Genomic DNA, 17,237 nt, shown 5'->3' with positions numbered 1-17,237 from the left:
TTTTCCTTTCTTCTTCTAGCCTATTAGGGCAAAAAAGCAAGAGATGGAACGACAAACAAGGCATAGAAATAATCCATGGAGGATATCATGTGAACAGAAGTAAAAGCACAACACTTTAGAGGGGGGAAAAAGTTTGTAAAAAAAAAAAATACAAAAGCCTTTTTTTTTTTTGTGAAGCAGCTCTTTGAGTTCCTGTTGTTAGTGAGAGAACTAGGTCACTATAGCAACACAGTAACTCAGGCAGGTAAAATGTATTTTTTTTCTATCTATCTCAACAGACAAAATCTGGAATTGCCCTGCTGTATAACAAGGAGACCAGTAATACTTATGATGTCCATCTGAAGCTGACCAAAGAGGTGTTGACCATACAGAAGCTGGATGTGGTTTGCACGAGAGGGGGTGACCCACAATTAAATGTAAGTACTGAGGCTTTACCTTGACATTAGGGGGTGGGTTTGCCCATACTTGGGTTAACCAGGCACACATAACTAACACTTTAAACTCAAACTGGTATTTGTGCTCCTGTTACTCATTGTTCATTGACAAGAAATGACTTCAGTTCCGTTCACATTAATACCTATCCCTGATGATGACGAGACCACAGCTGACTCAAGCTTTTCACATCCTGACACTGATGTGTATAGCTTACGATAGCTTTAGTTGGATGTAATGGGGACATGAAAGATGTGATTCACATTTAGCCTTAGTATAGTAGCTTTAGTTGATATGCTTTGCGTCAACCCTTTCTAAAGAAGCCACACCCTCTTGTGTACATTTGTTTTAATATACTGTATTGAAAGTATCTAAAATGGCAGGGGCGGACTGGCCATCTGGCAATTCTGGAAAATGCCAGATGGGCTGCACCATTTTTTTTGTTGGGTCTGTTAAGATTTACAAAGTCAAGTGTTTCATCAAATAGAAGAGAATATGGATAGTTAAACATGTAAAGGGTGCCTTTAAATGTTTGGTCAAACAGTAAAATGCATTATCCTCATGATTCCGGTAATTCAATTGTCTGCCCTGCCGCTGTGCCTGTTCCCTCGCTTGGGCCTGCTGCTGTGATGAGCGAGCCACTCTCCTCTCCCTTGACGCGCTCAATCATTTTTTGTTTGTTCTGATTAAGATTTCAAAATGCAATTGCGGGAAAAACACAGCTTAGGAAGTTTCCTCACCTTGTCCACGTCGAAGAAAGGATGGTCTCAACTTGCTGTTTGTACAGTGCCTTCAAAACACAGGAAGTTGGTGGCACCTTAATTGGGGACGACTGGCTCGTGGCCGGAGCGGAATGGAATCAAATACATCAAACATGAGGCCATTCCATTCTCTCCATTATCCATTATTTATTAAGTCAGTTAAGAATAAATTCTTATTTACAATGACTGCCTACACCGGCCAAACCCAGACGACGCACCAGCCAAACCCAGACGACGCACCAGCCAAACCCAGACGACGCTGGGCCAATTGTGCGCCACCCTATGAGACTAACAATCACAGCCGGTTGTGATATAGCTTGGATTTGAACCAGGGTGTCTGTAGTGATGCCTGCGTCACTCAGGAGCCCCATAAGAGTGTAAACCCTGTCTAAGCCAGGGAAGGGGGTTTCTTACTAAGCTATATGGAATTGTTTTAGGAAGATATTAATATTAAGACCTCTTGAATTATCAAAAAAATATATAAAAAAGTATTTGATGACACATTCACCTCAAATATAAAATATATTTTGATTTGTTTAACACGTTTTTGGTTACTACTTGATTCCATATGTGTTATTTCATAGTTTTGATGTCTTAACTATTATTTTACAATGTAGAAAATAGTAAAAATAATGAAAAACCCTAGAATGAGTAGGTTTAGGTTGGAGTCATTAAAACTTGTTTTTCAACCACTCCACAAATCTCTTGTTAACAAACTATAGTTTTTGGCAAGTCGGTTAGGACATCTACTTTGTGCATGACACAAGTAATTTTTCCAACAATTGTTTACAGACAGATTATTTCACTTATAATTCACTGTATCACATTTCCAGTGGGTCAGAAGTTTACATAAAACTAAGTTGACTGAGCCTTTAAACAGCTTGGAAAATTCCAGAAAATTATGTCATGGCTTTAGAAGCTTCTGATAGGCTAATTGATATAATTTGAGTCAATTGGAGGTGTACTTGTGGATGTGTTTCAAGGCCTACCTTCAAACTCAGTGCCTCTTTGCTTGACATCATGAGAAAATCAAAAGAAATCAGCCAAGACCTCAGGAAATAAATTATAGACCTCCACAAGTCTGGTTTATCCTTGGGAGCATTGATCAAACGCCGGAAGGTACCACGTTCATCTGTACAAGCAATAGTACGCAAGTATAAACACAATGGGACCACGCAGCCGTCATACAGATCAGGAAGGAGACATATTTTGTCTCCTAGATATGAATGTACATTGGTGCGAAAAGTGCAAATCAATCCCAGAACAACAGCAAAGGACCTTGTGAAGATACTGGAGGAAACAGGTACAAAAGTCTATATCCACAGTAAAACAAGTCCTAGTTCGACATAACCTGATAGGCCGCTCAGCAAGTGAGAAGACACTGCTCCAAAACCATCATAAAAAAGCCAGACTACGGTTTGCAACTGCACATAGGGACAAAGATTGTACTTTTTTGAGAAATGTCCTCTGGTCTGATGAAACAAAAATAGAACTGTTTGGCCATAATGACCATCGTTATGCTTGGAGGAAAAAGGGGGAGGCTTGCAAGCTGAAGAACACCATCCCAACCGTGAAGCATGGGGCTGGCAGCATTATGTTGTGGGGGTGCTTTGCTGCAGGAGGGACTGGTGCATTTCACAAAATAGATGGCATCATGAGGAGGGAAATTATGTGGATATATTGAAGCAACATCTCAAGACATCAGTCAGAAAGTTAAAGCTTGGTCGAAAATGGGTCTTCCAAATGGACAATGACCCCAAGCATACTTCCAAACTTATGGCAAGATGGCTTAAGGACAACAAAGTCAAGGTATTGGAGTGGCCATCTCAAAGCCCTGACCTCAATCCTTTTGTTGGCAGACATTTGTTGGCAGAACTGAAAAAGCGTGTGTGGGCAAGGAGGCCTACAAACCTGACTCAGTTACACCAGCTCTGTCAGGAGGAATGGGCCAAAATTCACCCAACGTTTTGTGGGAAGCTTGTGGAAGGCTACCCGAAACTTTTGACCCAAATTAAACCATTTAAAGGAAATGCTTCCGAATTCTGATTGAGTGTATGTAAACTTCTGACCCACTGGGAATGTGATGAAAGAAATACAAAGTTGAATAAATCATTCTCTCTACTATCATTCTGACATTTCACATTCTTAACATAAAGTCGTGATCCTAACTGACTTAAGACAGGGAATTTTTAGTAGGATAAAATTAGAGTACATGGCCATTAAGGCCAGATCGATCTTCGAGATGTTCAAACGTTCATAGGAAAGGTCAAATAATAATCACAGTGGCAACTGGTCAGCACCTCAGGAGTAAATGTCAGTTGACTTGTCATAGCTGATCATTAAGAGGTCGTGACAGAATATATGTTAGACAGAGAGAGAGAGAGAGAGAGAGAGAGAGAGAGGCAGAGAGAGGGAGAGGCAGAGAGAGAGGGAGAGGGAAAGAGAGGGTCGAAACAGTTGGTCTGGGACAAAGTAGCACAACCAGTGAACAGGTCAGGATTCCATAGCTGCAGGCAGAACATCAGAAACTGGAACAGCAACACAACAATGTAGCACGTCTGTTGAACAGGTCAGGGTTCCATAGCTGCAGGCAGAACAGTAAACACTGGATTAGCAGCATGATCAGGTGGACTGGGGACAGCCAGGAGTCGTCAGGCCAGGTATTCCTGAGCCATGGTCCTAGGGCTCAGGTCCTCCAGGAGTGGAGATAGAGAGAGAGATAAGAGAATTAGAGAGATTATACCTAAATTCACACCAGACACCAGATAAGACAGGGAAATTACACCAGATATAACTGGCTGACCGTAGCCCCCCGGCACATACACTATTGCAGCACAGGTACTGGAGACTGAGACGGGGGGTCGGGGACACTGTGACCCCGTCCAAAGTGCTTTGCCAAAGCACAGCACCCACACCACCAAAAGGATATTGCTACCCTAAGACAAGTGCGAGCATAGCCCACGAAGATACCCCACCCACTGCCCGAGGACATGAAAAAATATCACGTCAGTGACTCAACCAACTCATGTTGAGTATAGTGAAGGAAGCCTGGCACAACATGATGCACCCCTCCCAAGGACGGCATGGGAGAGCACAAGCAAGCCAGTGACTCAGCCCCCGTAATAGGGTCAGAGGCAGAGAATCCCAGTGGAGAGAGGGGAGCCAGCCAGGCAGAGACAGCCAGGATGGTTCGTCATTCCAGTGCCTTGCCATTCACCTTCACACGCTGGGCCAGACAACACTCAATCATAGGACCTACTGAAGAGATGAGTCTTCAGTAAGGACCTAAAGGTTGAGACCGAGTCTGCCTCTCTCACATAGATTGGCAGACCCTTCCATAAAAATGTAGCTTTATGGAAGAAAGCCCTGCCTCCAGCTCTTTGCTTAGAAATTCTAAGAAAATTAAGTAGGCCTGCATCTTGTGACTGTAGCAGACGTGTACGTATGTACGGCAGGACCAAATCAGCGAGATAGGTCCATGTAAGGAGCAAGTCCATGTAATACTTGGTAGGTTATCAGTAAAACCTTGAAATCAGCCCTCGGCTTAACAGAAAGCCAGTGTAGAGAGGCTAGCACTGGAGTAATATGCTTATTTTTGGGGGGTTCTAGTCAAGATTCTAACAGCGATATTTAGCACTAGCTGAAGTTTATTTAGCGCTATCCAGGTGGACAAGGAGTGAAGCATTGCAGTAGTTCAATGTTGATGTGACATTAGCATGGCTTAGATTTTCTGCATTTTTTTTGGTAAAGAGTGTCCGATTGTTTTGCAATGTTACGAACATGTAAAAAGGCTGCTCCTGAAATATTTTGAATATGTTCGTCAAAAGAAATATCAGGATCCAGAGCAACGCCAATGTCCTTCAAAGTTTTATTTGAGACGACTGTACAACCATCAAGATTCATTGTCAGATCCGACAGAAGTTTCTTGGGACCTAGAACTAGCATCTCTGTTTTGTCCGAGTTTAAAAGTAGAACATAAGCCGCCATCCACTTCCTTATGTCTGAAACACAGGCTTCCAGGGTAGGTGATTTTGGAGCTTCACCATGTTTCATCAAAATATACAGCTGTGTGTCATCTGCATAGCAGTGAAAGTTGACATTGTGTTTCCAAATACACCCAATCACTACATAGATACGTGGCGTCCTTACTAACTCAGTTGCCGGAGAGGAAGGAAACAGCTGAGGGATTTCACCATGAGACCAATGGTGACTTTAAAACAATTACAGAGTTTAATGGCTGTGATAGGAGAAAACTGAGGATGGATCAACAACATTTTAGTTCCTCCACAATACTAACCTAATCGACAGAGTGACAAGAAGGAAGCCTGTACACACAAAAAATATTCCAAAACATGCATCCAGTTTGCACCAATGTAATATTGCTAAATATCTATACTTTGATTTACTGAGTACCATTCTCCATATTTTCAAACATAGTGGTGGCTGCATCGTGTTAAGAATATGCTTGTAATCATTAAGGAGGTTTTCAGGATAAAAAAAAAGAAGCAGAAGGGAGCTAAGCACAGGAAAAATCCTAGAGGAAAACCTGCTTTCCACCAGACACTGGGAGATTAATTCACCTTTGTTAGAATTTTTTTTTCAAATGTTTCTTTTACTTTGAAATTAGAGTATTATGTGTAGGTCGTTGACAAAAAAAAAAGTCAAATTAAAACCAATTTTAATCCCACTTTGTAATACAACAAAATGTGGGGGAAAAAATCAAGGGGTGTGAACACTCTGAAGGAACCGTATACTTCATATTTCTCAACTCTCAATATTTAGCTCAATGGCAACTATTTTAAAACGAAGGAATTTGAAATGGCTTTGAGATATGGAGCGGTAACACGCTCTAAATCCTCACCGGCCATTACGAGCCCATAGGCCAATAGGTAGCCTACAATTGCAAAGTTTTTTAAATATTTACTGTTGGATGACTACATGGCTAGTAGCAGTGGGTATTGTATTTAGAGTTATGAGATCTAGATTAAGGATGAAACGTTTACCGGTTTCACGATAAACCACGGTAACATTCCAGACGGTTTGTCTTACCGTTTCAAATGTTAATTATCATTAAAACCGTGTTTGAATACCACAGTTTGAAAAACTCATGGTAAATACTGTGTAGGTTTTGTTTTGTGTGAAAACATGGAGGAAGGCAGGGAACGTGCTCAGGAGATTTTTCAGTCTTCAAAGAGGACCAAATCTGAAGTGTGGTCGTATTTTGGGTTTTACAAGAGTGCTGAGGGAAACTTAATCGAAGATGATCAACCCGTCTGCAGAATATGCAAAAAAAAAAAAAAAAAACGCACTTCAAATCTCTCGAGTCATCTTTGTGACCACCACCCACTACTTTATAGCGAATGCAAGGTAAGTTAACTTTTACCTCAATGCATGATGTGGAGACTTCGGAATGGGGGGGAAAATGTCATAGTTTGTCTAACTTGTTAATAGCTTGTCAATAATGTAAACTGAAGCGTTCAGTTTGACCTACTGTTGTAAAACACGACGCGTTGTCTGCAGACTCTATTCGCCCATTACACACGATAACACGTTATGTAGTTTAGTCACCCAACCAACACATTTTGTTCATTTAAAATCCGTCAGTCGTCGACTTGGTTGTAAAAGTGTTCCAACAGGAGACTCCTATACAAGACTCCTGTAATGATGTCAATTGTTGGGCTCATTGCAATTACTATCACTGTCTACTTAAGACTCATTTGTATTTATGTACATTTGTGCATGGGGTCATTGCATATACTAAAATGTAACTTTGAAGATAGACTGTGTGTGTGTGTGAGTGAATAATTATAACAATAATTCTAATGTAACAACACTAATAATAATAATAATGCATTTGCCATTGACTTGTTTACAGAGTGGCCATGCAGCAGGCAAACCCAGTGATGCTACTGGTCCCTCCTCATCTACAGTTGTGACACAGACAAGGCAGGCTACTTATGCATCCACATCAAAAAATGTTCAAGACTTCACTGCAGCTCTTTCATATTACATTACAAAGGACATGATGCCATTTCAAACTGTTGAGAGGCCTGGCTTTCTGAGGCTGATGAAGGCTGCCGTGCCTCGAGGCCTGGCTTTCTGAGGCTGATGAAGGCTGCCGTGCCTCGAGGCCTGGCTTTCTGAGGCTGATGAAGGCTGCCGTGCCTCGAGGCCTGGCTTTCTGAGGCTGATGAAGGCTGCCGTGCCTCGCTAAAAAGTGCCATCACGAACATTCTTTTCCAAGCCTGAAATCCCAAACTTGTACTACCAGGTTAAATCTGATGTTGGAAAAAGTTTGGCTCAAGACACATGGTTTTCTGCAACTACTGACCTCTGGAACAGTGAAAGCTAAGGGTGGTCAACCCTACAACTGTGGAACCCTACAACTGTGGAAACACAGTTGTTCCTAGAAGATCATTCGGCTCACAACATCAGAGTTTTTTGAAAATATTTTGGAAGAGTGGGGGAGGGGTCAACAAAAATACCTGGTCTACATAACCACAGACAACGCAACAAACATTATTTGTTTAAATCTTTATTTAACTAGGCAAGTCAGTTAAGAAGAAATTCTTACTTTCAATGATGGCCTAAGGAACAGTGGGTTAACTGTTCCCAGGTGGTCTAACATACATACAGGATGTTAGACCAGCAGCACATTATGTAGGTGACCAAATACTTATTTTCCACCAAAATGTGCAAATAAATTCATAAAAAATCCTACAATGTGATTTTCTGCATTTTTTTCTCATTTTGTCTGTCATAGTTGAAGTGTACTTATGATGAAAATTACAGGCCTCTCTCATATTTTTAAGTGGGAGAACTTGCACAATTGGTGGCTGACTAAATACTTTTTTTGCCCCACTGTAGATGTACATTACCATTCAAAAGTTTAGGGTCACTTAGAAATGTCCTTGTTTTTGAAAGAGAAAATATGTTTTTGTCCATTTAAAATAACATAAAATTGATCAGAAATAGGGTGTAGACATTGTTTATATTATAAATGACTATTGTAGCTGAAAACGGCAGATTTATTTATGGAATATCTACACTGGTCACGATAACAACACACACCCGTAGCACGCGCTCCAGCAGGTATATGTCACTGGTCATCCCCAAAGCCAACACCTCCTTTGGCCGCCTTTCCTTCCAGTTCTCTGCTGCTAATGACTGGAACGAATTGCAAAAACTGCTGAAGCTGGAGACTTATATTTCCCTCACTAACTTTAAACATCAGCTATCTGAGCAGCTAACCGATCGCTGCAGCTGTACATAGCCCATCTGTAAATAGCCCATACAATCTACCTACCTCATCCCCATATTGTTTTTATTAACTTTTCTGCTCTTTTGCACATCAGTATTTCTACTTGCTCATCACCATCTGCTCATTTATCATTCCAGTGTTAATTTGCTAAATTGTAATTACTTCGCTATTATGGCCTATTTATTGCCTTACCTCATCACTCCATTTGCACACACTGTACATAGACTATTTTTTGTGTTATTGACTGTACGCTTGTTTATTCCATGTGTAACTTTGTGTTGTTTGTGTCGCATTACTTTGCATTATCTTGGCCAGGTCGCAGAACTTGTTCTCAACTAGCCTTCCTGGTTAAATAAAGGTGAAAAAAATAAAAAAATAAAAATAGGTGTAAAGAGGCATTCCAATGGCACGTTGTATTAGCCAATCCAAGTTTATCGTTTTAAAAGGCTAATTGATCATTAGACAACCCTTTTCCAATTATGTCAGCACAGATGAAAACTGTTGTTCTGATTTAAAGAAGCAAGAAGTCTGTCCCTCTTTAGACTTGTTGGAGCATCAGCAATGAGGCCCTTTATCTACTTGCCCAGATTCAGATGAACTCATGGATACCATTTTGATGTCTCTGTATGAACATTAGAGGTAGTTTTGCCAGCCAATGCTAACTAGCATTAGCGCAATGACTGGAAGTTTTTTTTTTTTACCTTTATTTAACTAGGCAAGTCAGTTAAGAAGAAATTCTTACTTTCAATGACGGCCTAAGGAACAGTGGGTTAACTGCCTGTTCAGGGGCAGAATGACAGATTTGTACCTTGTCAGCTCGGGGATTTGAACTTACAACCTTCCGGTTGCTAGTCCAACGCTCTAACCACTAGGCTACTAGCATTCTAAACTACCTTGAACTTCCTTCATACTGGACACAAAGACATAAAAATGGTATCCGGTGGGAGTTGGCAGCAGGCACTGTGATATGGGCTGGTGTGTATAAAGTGCCAGGGACGGATTCTTGTCCCAGTCCTCCCCTGATAAGAAGCTGTTACTGCGTTCTTTATTTATTTTTCTATGGAGGCATGCTGTATCTTTCAATGCTATGGTTTTGATCGTAAAGACTATCAACTGGAAATTTAGCACCACAGTGTTACACTCCAAACTTGTTTCAATATTTAAATATTATTTTACCAAGGTCAATTCCCATTTTTTAAAGCACAGAACTGTCGTACTCCGAAGACAGGCAGCTCGAGGTCTGGGTATCAGCATCAAAGTAAGTGGTTCATTTTCATCAATACAAATACTGGGCCTTTTAATTGGGGGATTTCAATGCACACATGGTATAGATGAGGAAGTTCCTGGTACTTTGTCTGCTAGATCAACGTACAGTTCACACATGGTACAGATGAGGAAGTTACTGCGTCTGCTACAGTTGAAAGTCGGAAGTTTACATGCACCTTAGCCAAATACATTTAAGCTCAGTTTTTCAAAATTCCTATAATTTAATCCAAGTAAAAAATCCCTGTCTTAGGTCAGTTATGATCACCACTTTATTTTAAGAATGTGAAATGTCAGAATAATAGTAGAGAGAATAATTTCAGCTTTTATTTATTTTATCACATTCCCAGTGGGTCAGAAGTTTACATACACTCAATTAGTATTTGGTAGCATTGCCTTTAAATTGTTTAACTTGGATCAAACTTTTCGGGTAGCCTTCCACAAGCTTCCTACAATAAGGTGGGTGAATTTTGGCCCATTCCTCCTGACAGAGCTGGTATGACTGAGTCAGGTTTGTAGGCCTCCTTGCTCGCACACGCTTTTTCAGTTCTGCCCACGAATGTTCTATAGGATTGAGGTCAGGGCTTTGTGATGGCCACTCCAATACCTTGACTTTGTTGTCCTTAAGCCATTTTGCCACAACTTTGGAAGTATGCTTGGGGTCATTGTCCATTTGGAAGACCCAAGATTTAACTTTCAGACTGATGTCTTGAGATGTTTTTTTTCAATATATCCACATAATTTTCCTCCCTCATGATGCCATCTATTTTGTGAATAGCACCAGTCCCTCCTGCAGCAAAGCACCTCCACAACATAATGCTGCCACCCCCGTGCTTCACGGTTGGGATGGTGTTCTTCGGCTTGCAAGCCTCCCTCTTTTTCCTCCAAACAGTTCTATTTTTGTTTCATCAGACCAGAGGACATTTCTCCAAAAAGTACGATCTTTGTCCCCATGTGCAGTTGCAAACTGCAGTCTGGCTTTTTTTGGCGGTTTTGGAGCAGTGGCTTCTTGCTTGCTGAGCGGCCTTTCAGGTTATGTCGATATAGGACTCATTTTACTGTGGATATAGATACTTTTGGACCTGTTTCCAACAGCATCTTCACAAGGTCCTTTGCTGTTGTTTCTGGGATTGATTCGCACCAAAGTACGTTCATCTCTAGGAGACAGAATGCGTCTCCTTCCTGAGCGGTATGACGGCTGCGTGGTCCCATGGTGTTTATACTTGCGTACTATTATTTGTACAGATGAACGTGGTACCTTCAGGTGTTAATAAATTGTTCCCAAGGACGAATCAGACTTGTGGAGGTCCACCATTTTCTTCTGAGGTCTGAGGCTCATTTCTTTTGATTTTCCCGTGATGTCAAGCAAAGAGGCACTGAGTTTGAAGGTAGGCCTTGAAATACATCCACAGGTACACCTCCAATTGACTCAAATTATGTAAATTATGTCAATTAGCCTATCAGAAGCTTCTAAGCCACATAATTTTCTGGAATTTTCCAAGCTGTTTAAAGGCACAGTCAACTTAGTGTATGTAAACTTCTGACCCACTGAAATTGTGATACAGTGAATTATAAGTGAAATAATCTGTCTGTAAACAATTGTTGGAAAAATTACTTGTGTCATGCACAAAGTCGATGTCCTTAACCGACTTGCCAAAACTATAGTTTGTTAACAAAAAATGTGTGGAGAGGTTTAAAAACGAGTTTTAATGACTCCAACTTAAGGGTATGTAAACTTCCGACTTCAACTGTATATCAACGTACAGTTCTTTGTGGAATGAAACTTTGATCTGCTTGCTTGTTCAGTGCATATTTTCCGTAGATTTATATGAAGTTACACTTTGTGATTAATAATGACCTTTCTCTTGTGACTCTCAGGGCGGTGCTGAGCATAAAGTGCCTGTGGTCATTTCAAAGATATTTAAAGATCAAGCAGGTAAGTATTGAATGTTTCTCCCAGTGATGTGGACTGAAACATCTGACATTTACACTGCTGTTAAGAAGGATATCAAGTTACAACATTTTAGGTTAAGTTGCTTTTATGTCATGCAGTTACTGTATGACTACTAAACCAGAATGCAGTTGCTCAGGTATAGATGGAAATCTGCTGATGAGGTATAAATCAGTGGTTTAATTGTAATGGATAGAAACTAGACACGTTCTGTTTCAACTTAGCCATTAGAACCCCCCCCCCCCCCCCCCCCCCCCCCCTCCCTTCTGGTAGTGAAAGCATGAATGCATGCTTCTAATAACCCAGAGAGTAAGTTAACATCTTGCCTCTAATCAACCAGAGAGGAAGTTAACATCTTGCCTTTAATAAACCAGAGAGGAAGTTAACATCCTGCCTTTAATAACCCAGAGAGGAAGTTAACATCCTGCCTCTAATAACCCAGAGAGGAAGTTAACATCCTGCCTCTAATAACTCAGAGAGGAAAATGTCTTTAATAAACCAGAGAGGAAGTTAACATCCTGCCTCTAATAACCCAGATAGGAATATGTCTTTAATAAACCAGAGAGGAAAGTTAACATCCTGCCTCTAATAACCCAGAGAGGAAGTTAACATCCTGCCTCTAATAACCCAGAGAGGAAGTTAACGTCCTGCCTCTAATAACCCAGAGAGGAAGTTAACATCCTGCCTCTAATAACCCAGATAGGAATATGTCTTTAATAAACCAGAGAGGAAAGTTAACATCCTGCCTCTAATAACCCAGAGAGGAAGTTAACATCCTGCCTCTAATGAACCATAGAGGAACATGTCTTTAATTAACCAGAGAGAAACATGTCTTTAATTAACCAGAGAGAAACATGTCTTTAATTAACCAGAGAGAAACATGTCTTTAATTAACCATAGAGGAACATGCCTTTAATTAACCAGAGAGAAACATGTCTTTAATTAACCAGAGAGGAACATGCCTTTAATTAACCAGAGAGGAACATGTCTTTAATTAACCAGAGAGAAACATGTCTTTAATTAACCAGAGAGGAACATGTCTTTAATTAACCAGAGAGAAACATGTCTTTAATTAACCAGAGAGGAACATGTCTTTAATAACCCAGAGAGGAACATGTCTTTAATAACCCAGAGAGGAAGTTAACGTCCTGCCTCTAATAACCCAGAGAGGAAGTCAACGTCCTTCTTCAAGAGAGCCATGGAAATCTTTTCACCAGTTAAGAAGTTTCATTGTTTAGTAAATCGCTGCTGCAAATGACTTATTAGTTCCATATTTCATGGTTTCCTGTGTTCCTGAGAGCTCTGTGGTGTCAGTGGAGATTAAGCAGACAGGAACATTGATTGCTATTTCCATCGTGAATGGGAATTAGTAATTATTTTCTAATGTTTTCATTAACCTTTGACTCTCAACGATTGCCTCCTGCAGCAGATCAAACTGGGAAGCTGTTCGTCGGGGACGCTATGTTACAGGTTAGTAACACTGGCTCTTAGCTTTTATCTGTCAAAGCTGCCTGAGGTCAGAGGTGAGAGACAGAGAGATATGCTCTTTTGAATTTGAATTGAGCTGCCCTCTTCCATCGGAGTGTGAGTTGTAATTTCAAAAGATGCTATTTGACCCTGCCACAAAATACATAGAATTTGAATTTGATCATAGATCCAACCGATAAACAAAAATGTATATTTATTTGCTTAACTTTTCTGCTCTGTGTGTGTTCTCTCATCAGATTCAACGTATGGCTGTAAAATAACCGAACAATATTTACACTTTTAAATCAGTTAGTTTGCTAACTGTGCTTCATACTCTCTCCTTTACTCTGTTTAGATCAATGGCATTAATGTCGAACATTGTAGTCATGAAGAAGCTGTGAGTATCATTTAATTAGCTGCTGCACAGACATTGTCACGTACTCTTTTCCCAGATTTGAAAGCAAAATCATTCCACGTGATTGCCAAAAGCTGAGACATGCTTCGTCAAGCGAACAGCTCTGTCATGTCATACAGGAGACTAATTTAGTTTGTCTTGTTTTCTCGTCCTGACTGTGACAAATCAATATGGAGTATATTCATTAGACAAAAGCTGCACAGAACTTGAGTCTCCGAGTTTAGGGGAACTATCAGCAATTCTAGCTCTCATGCTCTCTCTCTCTCTCTCTCTCTCTCTCTCTCTCTCTCTCTCCCTCTCTCTGTCTCTCCTCTCTCTCTCCTCCCCCCCCCCCCCTCCCTCTCTCTCTCTCTCTCTCTCTCTCTCTCGCTCTCTGTCTCTCTCTACTTAGCTCCAAACAGCTGTTCTCTTCTATTCACCTCCAGAACGTCAGAGACATCATGAGCAATTCATTTCGGGAAAATGTAAAGCGTATATAGCCAAGCTGTCTCAATAGTCACCGGCTATAGCAACAAGGGCAAACGACTGATGTTGTTGGGAAGAAGTAGAATATATTAATTGCTGACAACAAAGCTGAGGGTAGTTGGAAAGGAAAGGCTTTCATTTGGATACAAATCTGAAAAATAAGCATGAACATTTGTATAATTGTAGGCCTACTGCTAAAAAACAACCTTATTTCTTGACTTGGCTCTGTCTGTGCCATATCAAGTGCAGATACCTTCTAGAAATCAGATAATGGGTTTGTGTGATCTCAGACATTGAGAGAGTAATTACTTTATATTATTGGCTTGTATTTTGCTAGCTTCTCACCAGGCAAATGAATGGCTATATTTGAAGTTATGGTATTGTATGTGATTACTGAAGTGACATCAATTCAGACAGGGCTTAACTGCTGATTGCATATTCTGTATTTTGCTCAAGTGGTGCGTTGCGTGTGCTTAAGTGCTGTACAGCTACATGTACTTGTGGCTTGCTATTTTATTCATCTGAGATGACAAGCTCTCATTCTCTCTCTCTCTCTCTCTCTCTCTCTCTCTATCTCTCTCTCTCTCTCTCTCTCTCTCTCTCTCTCTCTCTCTCTCTCTCTCTCTCATCCTCCCATTCTCTCTCTCATCCTCCCATTCTCTCTCTCATCCTCCCATTCTCTCTCTCTCTCTCTCTCTCTATCTCTCTCTCTCTCTCCTCTGGCAGGTTCATCTCCTGCGGACTGCCGGGGAGGAAGTCACCATCACTGTGCGGTACCTCAGGGAAGTTCCATCTTTTCTAAAGCTCCCATTGGGTAAGAGTTCTGAGTGGATTCACCATTACATGTTTCATGTCGTATTCTGTACTGTAACTAGAGGCATCACTACAGATACAGCCTGGATTTGAACCAGGGTATCACAACCGCCCGTGATTGGGAGTTTGGCCCAGGTTTGGCCGGTGTAGATCGTTATTGTAAATACGAATTTGTTCTTAACTGACTTGCCTAGTTAAATAAAAAGCAAAACATTTTTATTAACCTCTGAGGTTTGCTGTATTCTTCAGAAGATTGGCTAGAACAGTAGCTGGGGCTTCAGTACCTAAGCTAATGCCACATCAAACACCTGCATTTGTCTTTGTTGGCCTCCCTGCTTGACCTACAGCATGCAAGAATACACAGTGAAGGGGAAAGTCATGCAACAGACTGCTGTCATCTGCTCTTACATTGTTGTTTTTTTTGGTCTGTTTTTGACCATGTGATCACCCAATAGCACCCAATAGCTTTGATGTCCAGAATCCTAGCAACCTTATTGAGTCTAGAAATGGACCTTTGAAGTTGTCGGCTTGATGACTCAACAATGAAGAAGTAGAGCTTTATGCTGATTGGTTGGATGAGAGAGTGTAAAAAGAGCTCCATTAGACCTAGTTGTATTCTTAGCTATGCTAATGAACCACATGGTCCGGGTCCCAGGTTAGACACATACTAGCACAAGAATCTTAAGATTCTCTACTGACTGGCCACGGTGTTATGATACCTGTGGTGCCCAGAGAGGCAGCCACGGTGTTATGATACCTGAGGTGCCCAGAGAGAACAATGCTGTCTCTATACTGTATACACTGTTTATCATCTGTACATTCTATATATATATATATATATATATATATATTCTGTCTATATATATTCAATATTCTGTCTGTTTATTCTGTTTACTGTGGCACATTCTGTTCATGTACTGTACATGAACCTGGCCTATAAAGGTGATTGAGGTAGAGCCTAAGGCTGATTTTGAGGCTGATTCTCAGGCTGAGGCTAATTCCCAGGCTGATTTCTGAGACTGATTCCCAGGCTGATTTCTGAGACTGATTCCCAGGCTGATTTCTGAGACTGATTCCCAGGCTGATTTCTGAGACCGATTCTGAGACTGAGGCTGATTCTCAGGCTGATTCTGCGGCTGAGGCTGAACACATGAAGTATTTCATGTTTCAACAATATAACATTTGCTCTCATGGTTTTCAGGCTCTCCTGTACCACCCGCTGATCAAAGTAGCAGAGTATCTTCACCACTATGTGACAGTGGTTTACATTTAAATGGGAATTCTAGCAACACGGTAAGTAAACCTTTATACAATTGCATTGTTTTTCTTCCATTAAATGTGCTTGTGATTCCAGTAGCAGGCATTAAAGTCACACTAATACAAACTGACAATTTGAGAAAGCTCCCAATACCCGGTTTGAGGATTTGATATCTGGTTTAGACTGAGGGAGGCGGTGAGGATGGAAGTTGACAGGTATTCCTACAGTCTCCCCGTAGCCAGATTTAAAGCACAATTCTTGAAATTAACAAAGCATTGCTACAACCATGCTCACTTGGCAGTGAACCAATGATGTAGATGGAAGCCAATCAGAGTGATCTTAGCATGTGGCAAAGCGACGTTGCCTTCCTCGGCCCTGAAGTAATGTAACCCATGTTCATAACAGCTCCCAGATTCTGTAGTATTAGTGGATATGACAGGGACTAGTTTAGGAGGGCAGGATACTGTTGTGGCTCCTCTCATGAGACCTGTCTCCCTGAAAAACATCTTGAACCTCTGCGATCTACTGGCAATAGGGGAAACTGAGTGTACTATTGAAACCGAGACCGTTAGTACACGCTACAAAAAATATTTTAACTGGCCAATTGTTCCTTGTCTTGCAGCTAGACTGTGAGTGGTTTCCCATTCTACATTCTTCACAGTGATTTGAATGTTCCTGGTCTAAAAACAGTGCAGAATATTTTCCCAGCATGCACATTTCCTGCCATGCAAATGGACCTTCTTGCAACAGCTATCTATAGTTTTCACACCTGATGGAAACCAAAAGCACACTCCGATTGTGTTTTGTAATCTCTAGTACTGGTACCTGACTGACCTTAAGCTTTATTATGAATGAGTGTAGCATATTCAATTCTCAAAAGACTTCATTCCCTGGTAGTCTTTGAACATGAAATATTTAGGATGGCGCAGGAAGGACGTCAGAAGGCCCCATTTTCAGAGGAAATCTAGCCCTGTGTCTGTTCAGTCTATTGTTATCTTCCCCAACAGCTAGAGAATGTCAATCCTGGAGCACTGAGCTCTGTGGACTGCATTATCACTGCATTATCACTGTATTCAATTGCGGTATCGCTGCATCATCTCTGCATTATCACTGTATTAACGGTGTTGTCACTGTATTCGCTGCAGTATCAC

The 17,237-nt window shown here is 41.0% G+C and overlaps 1 protein-coding gene across 1 annotated transcript in view; it reads left to right on the top strand.

The window, feature by feature from the left end:
* Window positions 1–251: 251 nt before the first annotated feature.
* LOC110505924 (gamma-2-syntrophin-like) overlaps window positions 252–17,237 on the top strand; it is a gene marked incomplete at its 5' end in the record, with an annotated part of 59,636 nt that continues 42,650 nt past the window's right edge. The window contains 7 exons of the mRNA XM_036962738.1: window positions 252–416; window positions 9,656–9,712; window positions 11,596–11,653; window positions 13,095–13,138; window positions 13,491–13,532; window positions 14,742–14,829; window positions 16,030–16,121. Of these exons, the coding sequence (XP_036818633.1) occupies window positions 252–416; window positions 9,656–9,712; window positions 11,596–11,653; window positions 13,095–13,138; window positions 13,491–13,532; window positions 14,742–14,829; window positions 16,030–16,121 (546 nt within the window). The remainder of the gene's footprint in view (window positions 417–9,655; window positions 9,713–11,595; window positions 11,654–13,094; window positions 13,139–13,490; window positions 13,533–14,741; window positions 14,830–16,029; window positions 16,122–17,237) is intronic.

Source organism: Oncorhynchus mykiss, chromosome 25 (genome assembly GCF_013265735.2).
Source record: "Oncorhynchus mykiss isolate Arlee chromosome 25, USDA_OmykA_1.1, whole genome shotgun sequence".
NCBI classification, from domain to species: domain Eukaryota; kingdom Metazoa; phylum Chordata; class Actinopteri; order Salmoniformes; family Salmonidae; genus Oncorhynchus; species Oncorhynchus mykiss.
The sequence above is the reverse complement of the archived record's forward strand: the minus strand, read 5'-3'. Positions and strand labels throughout refer to the sequence as shown.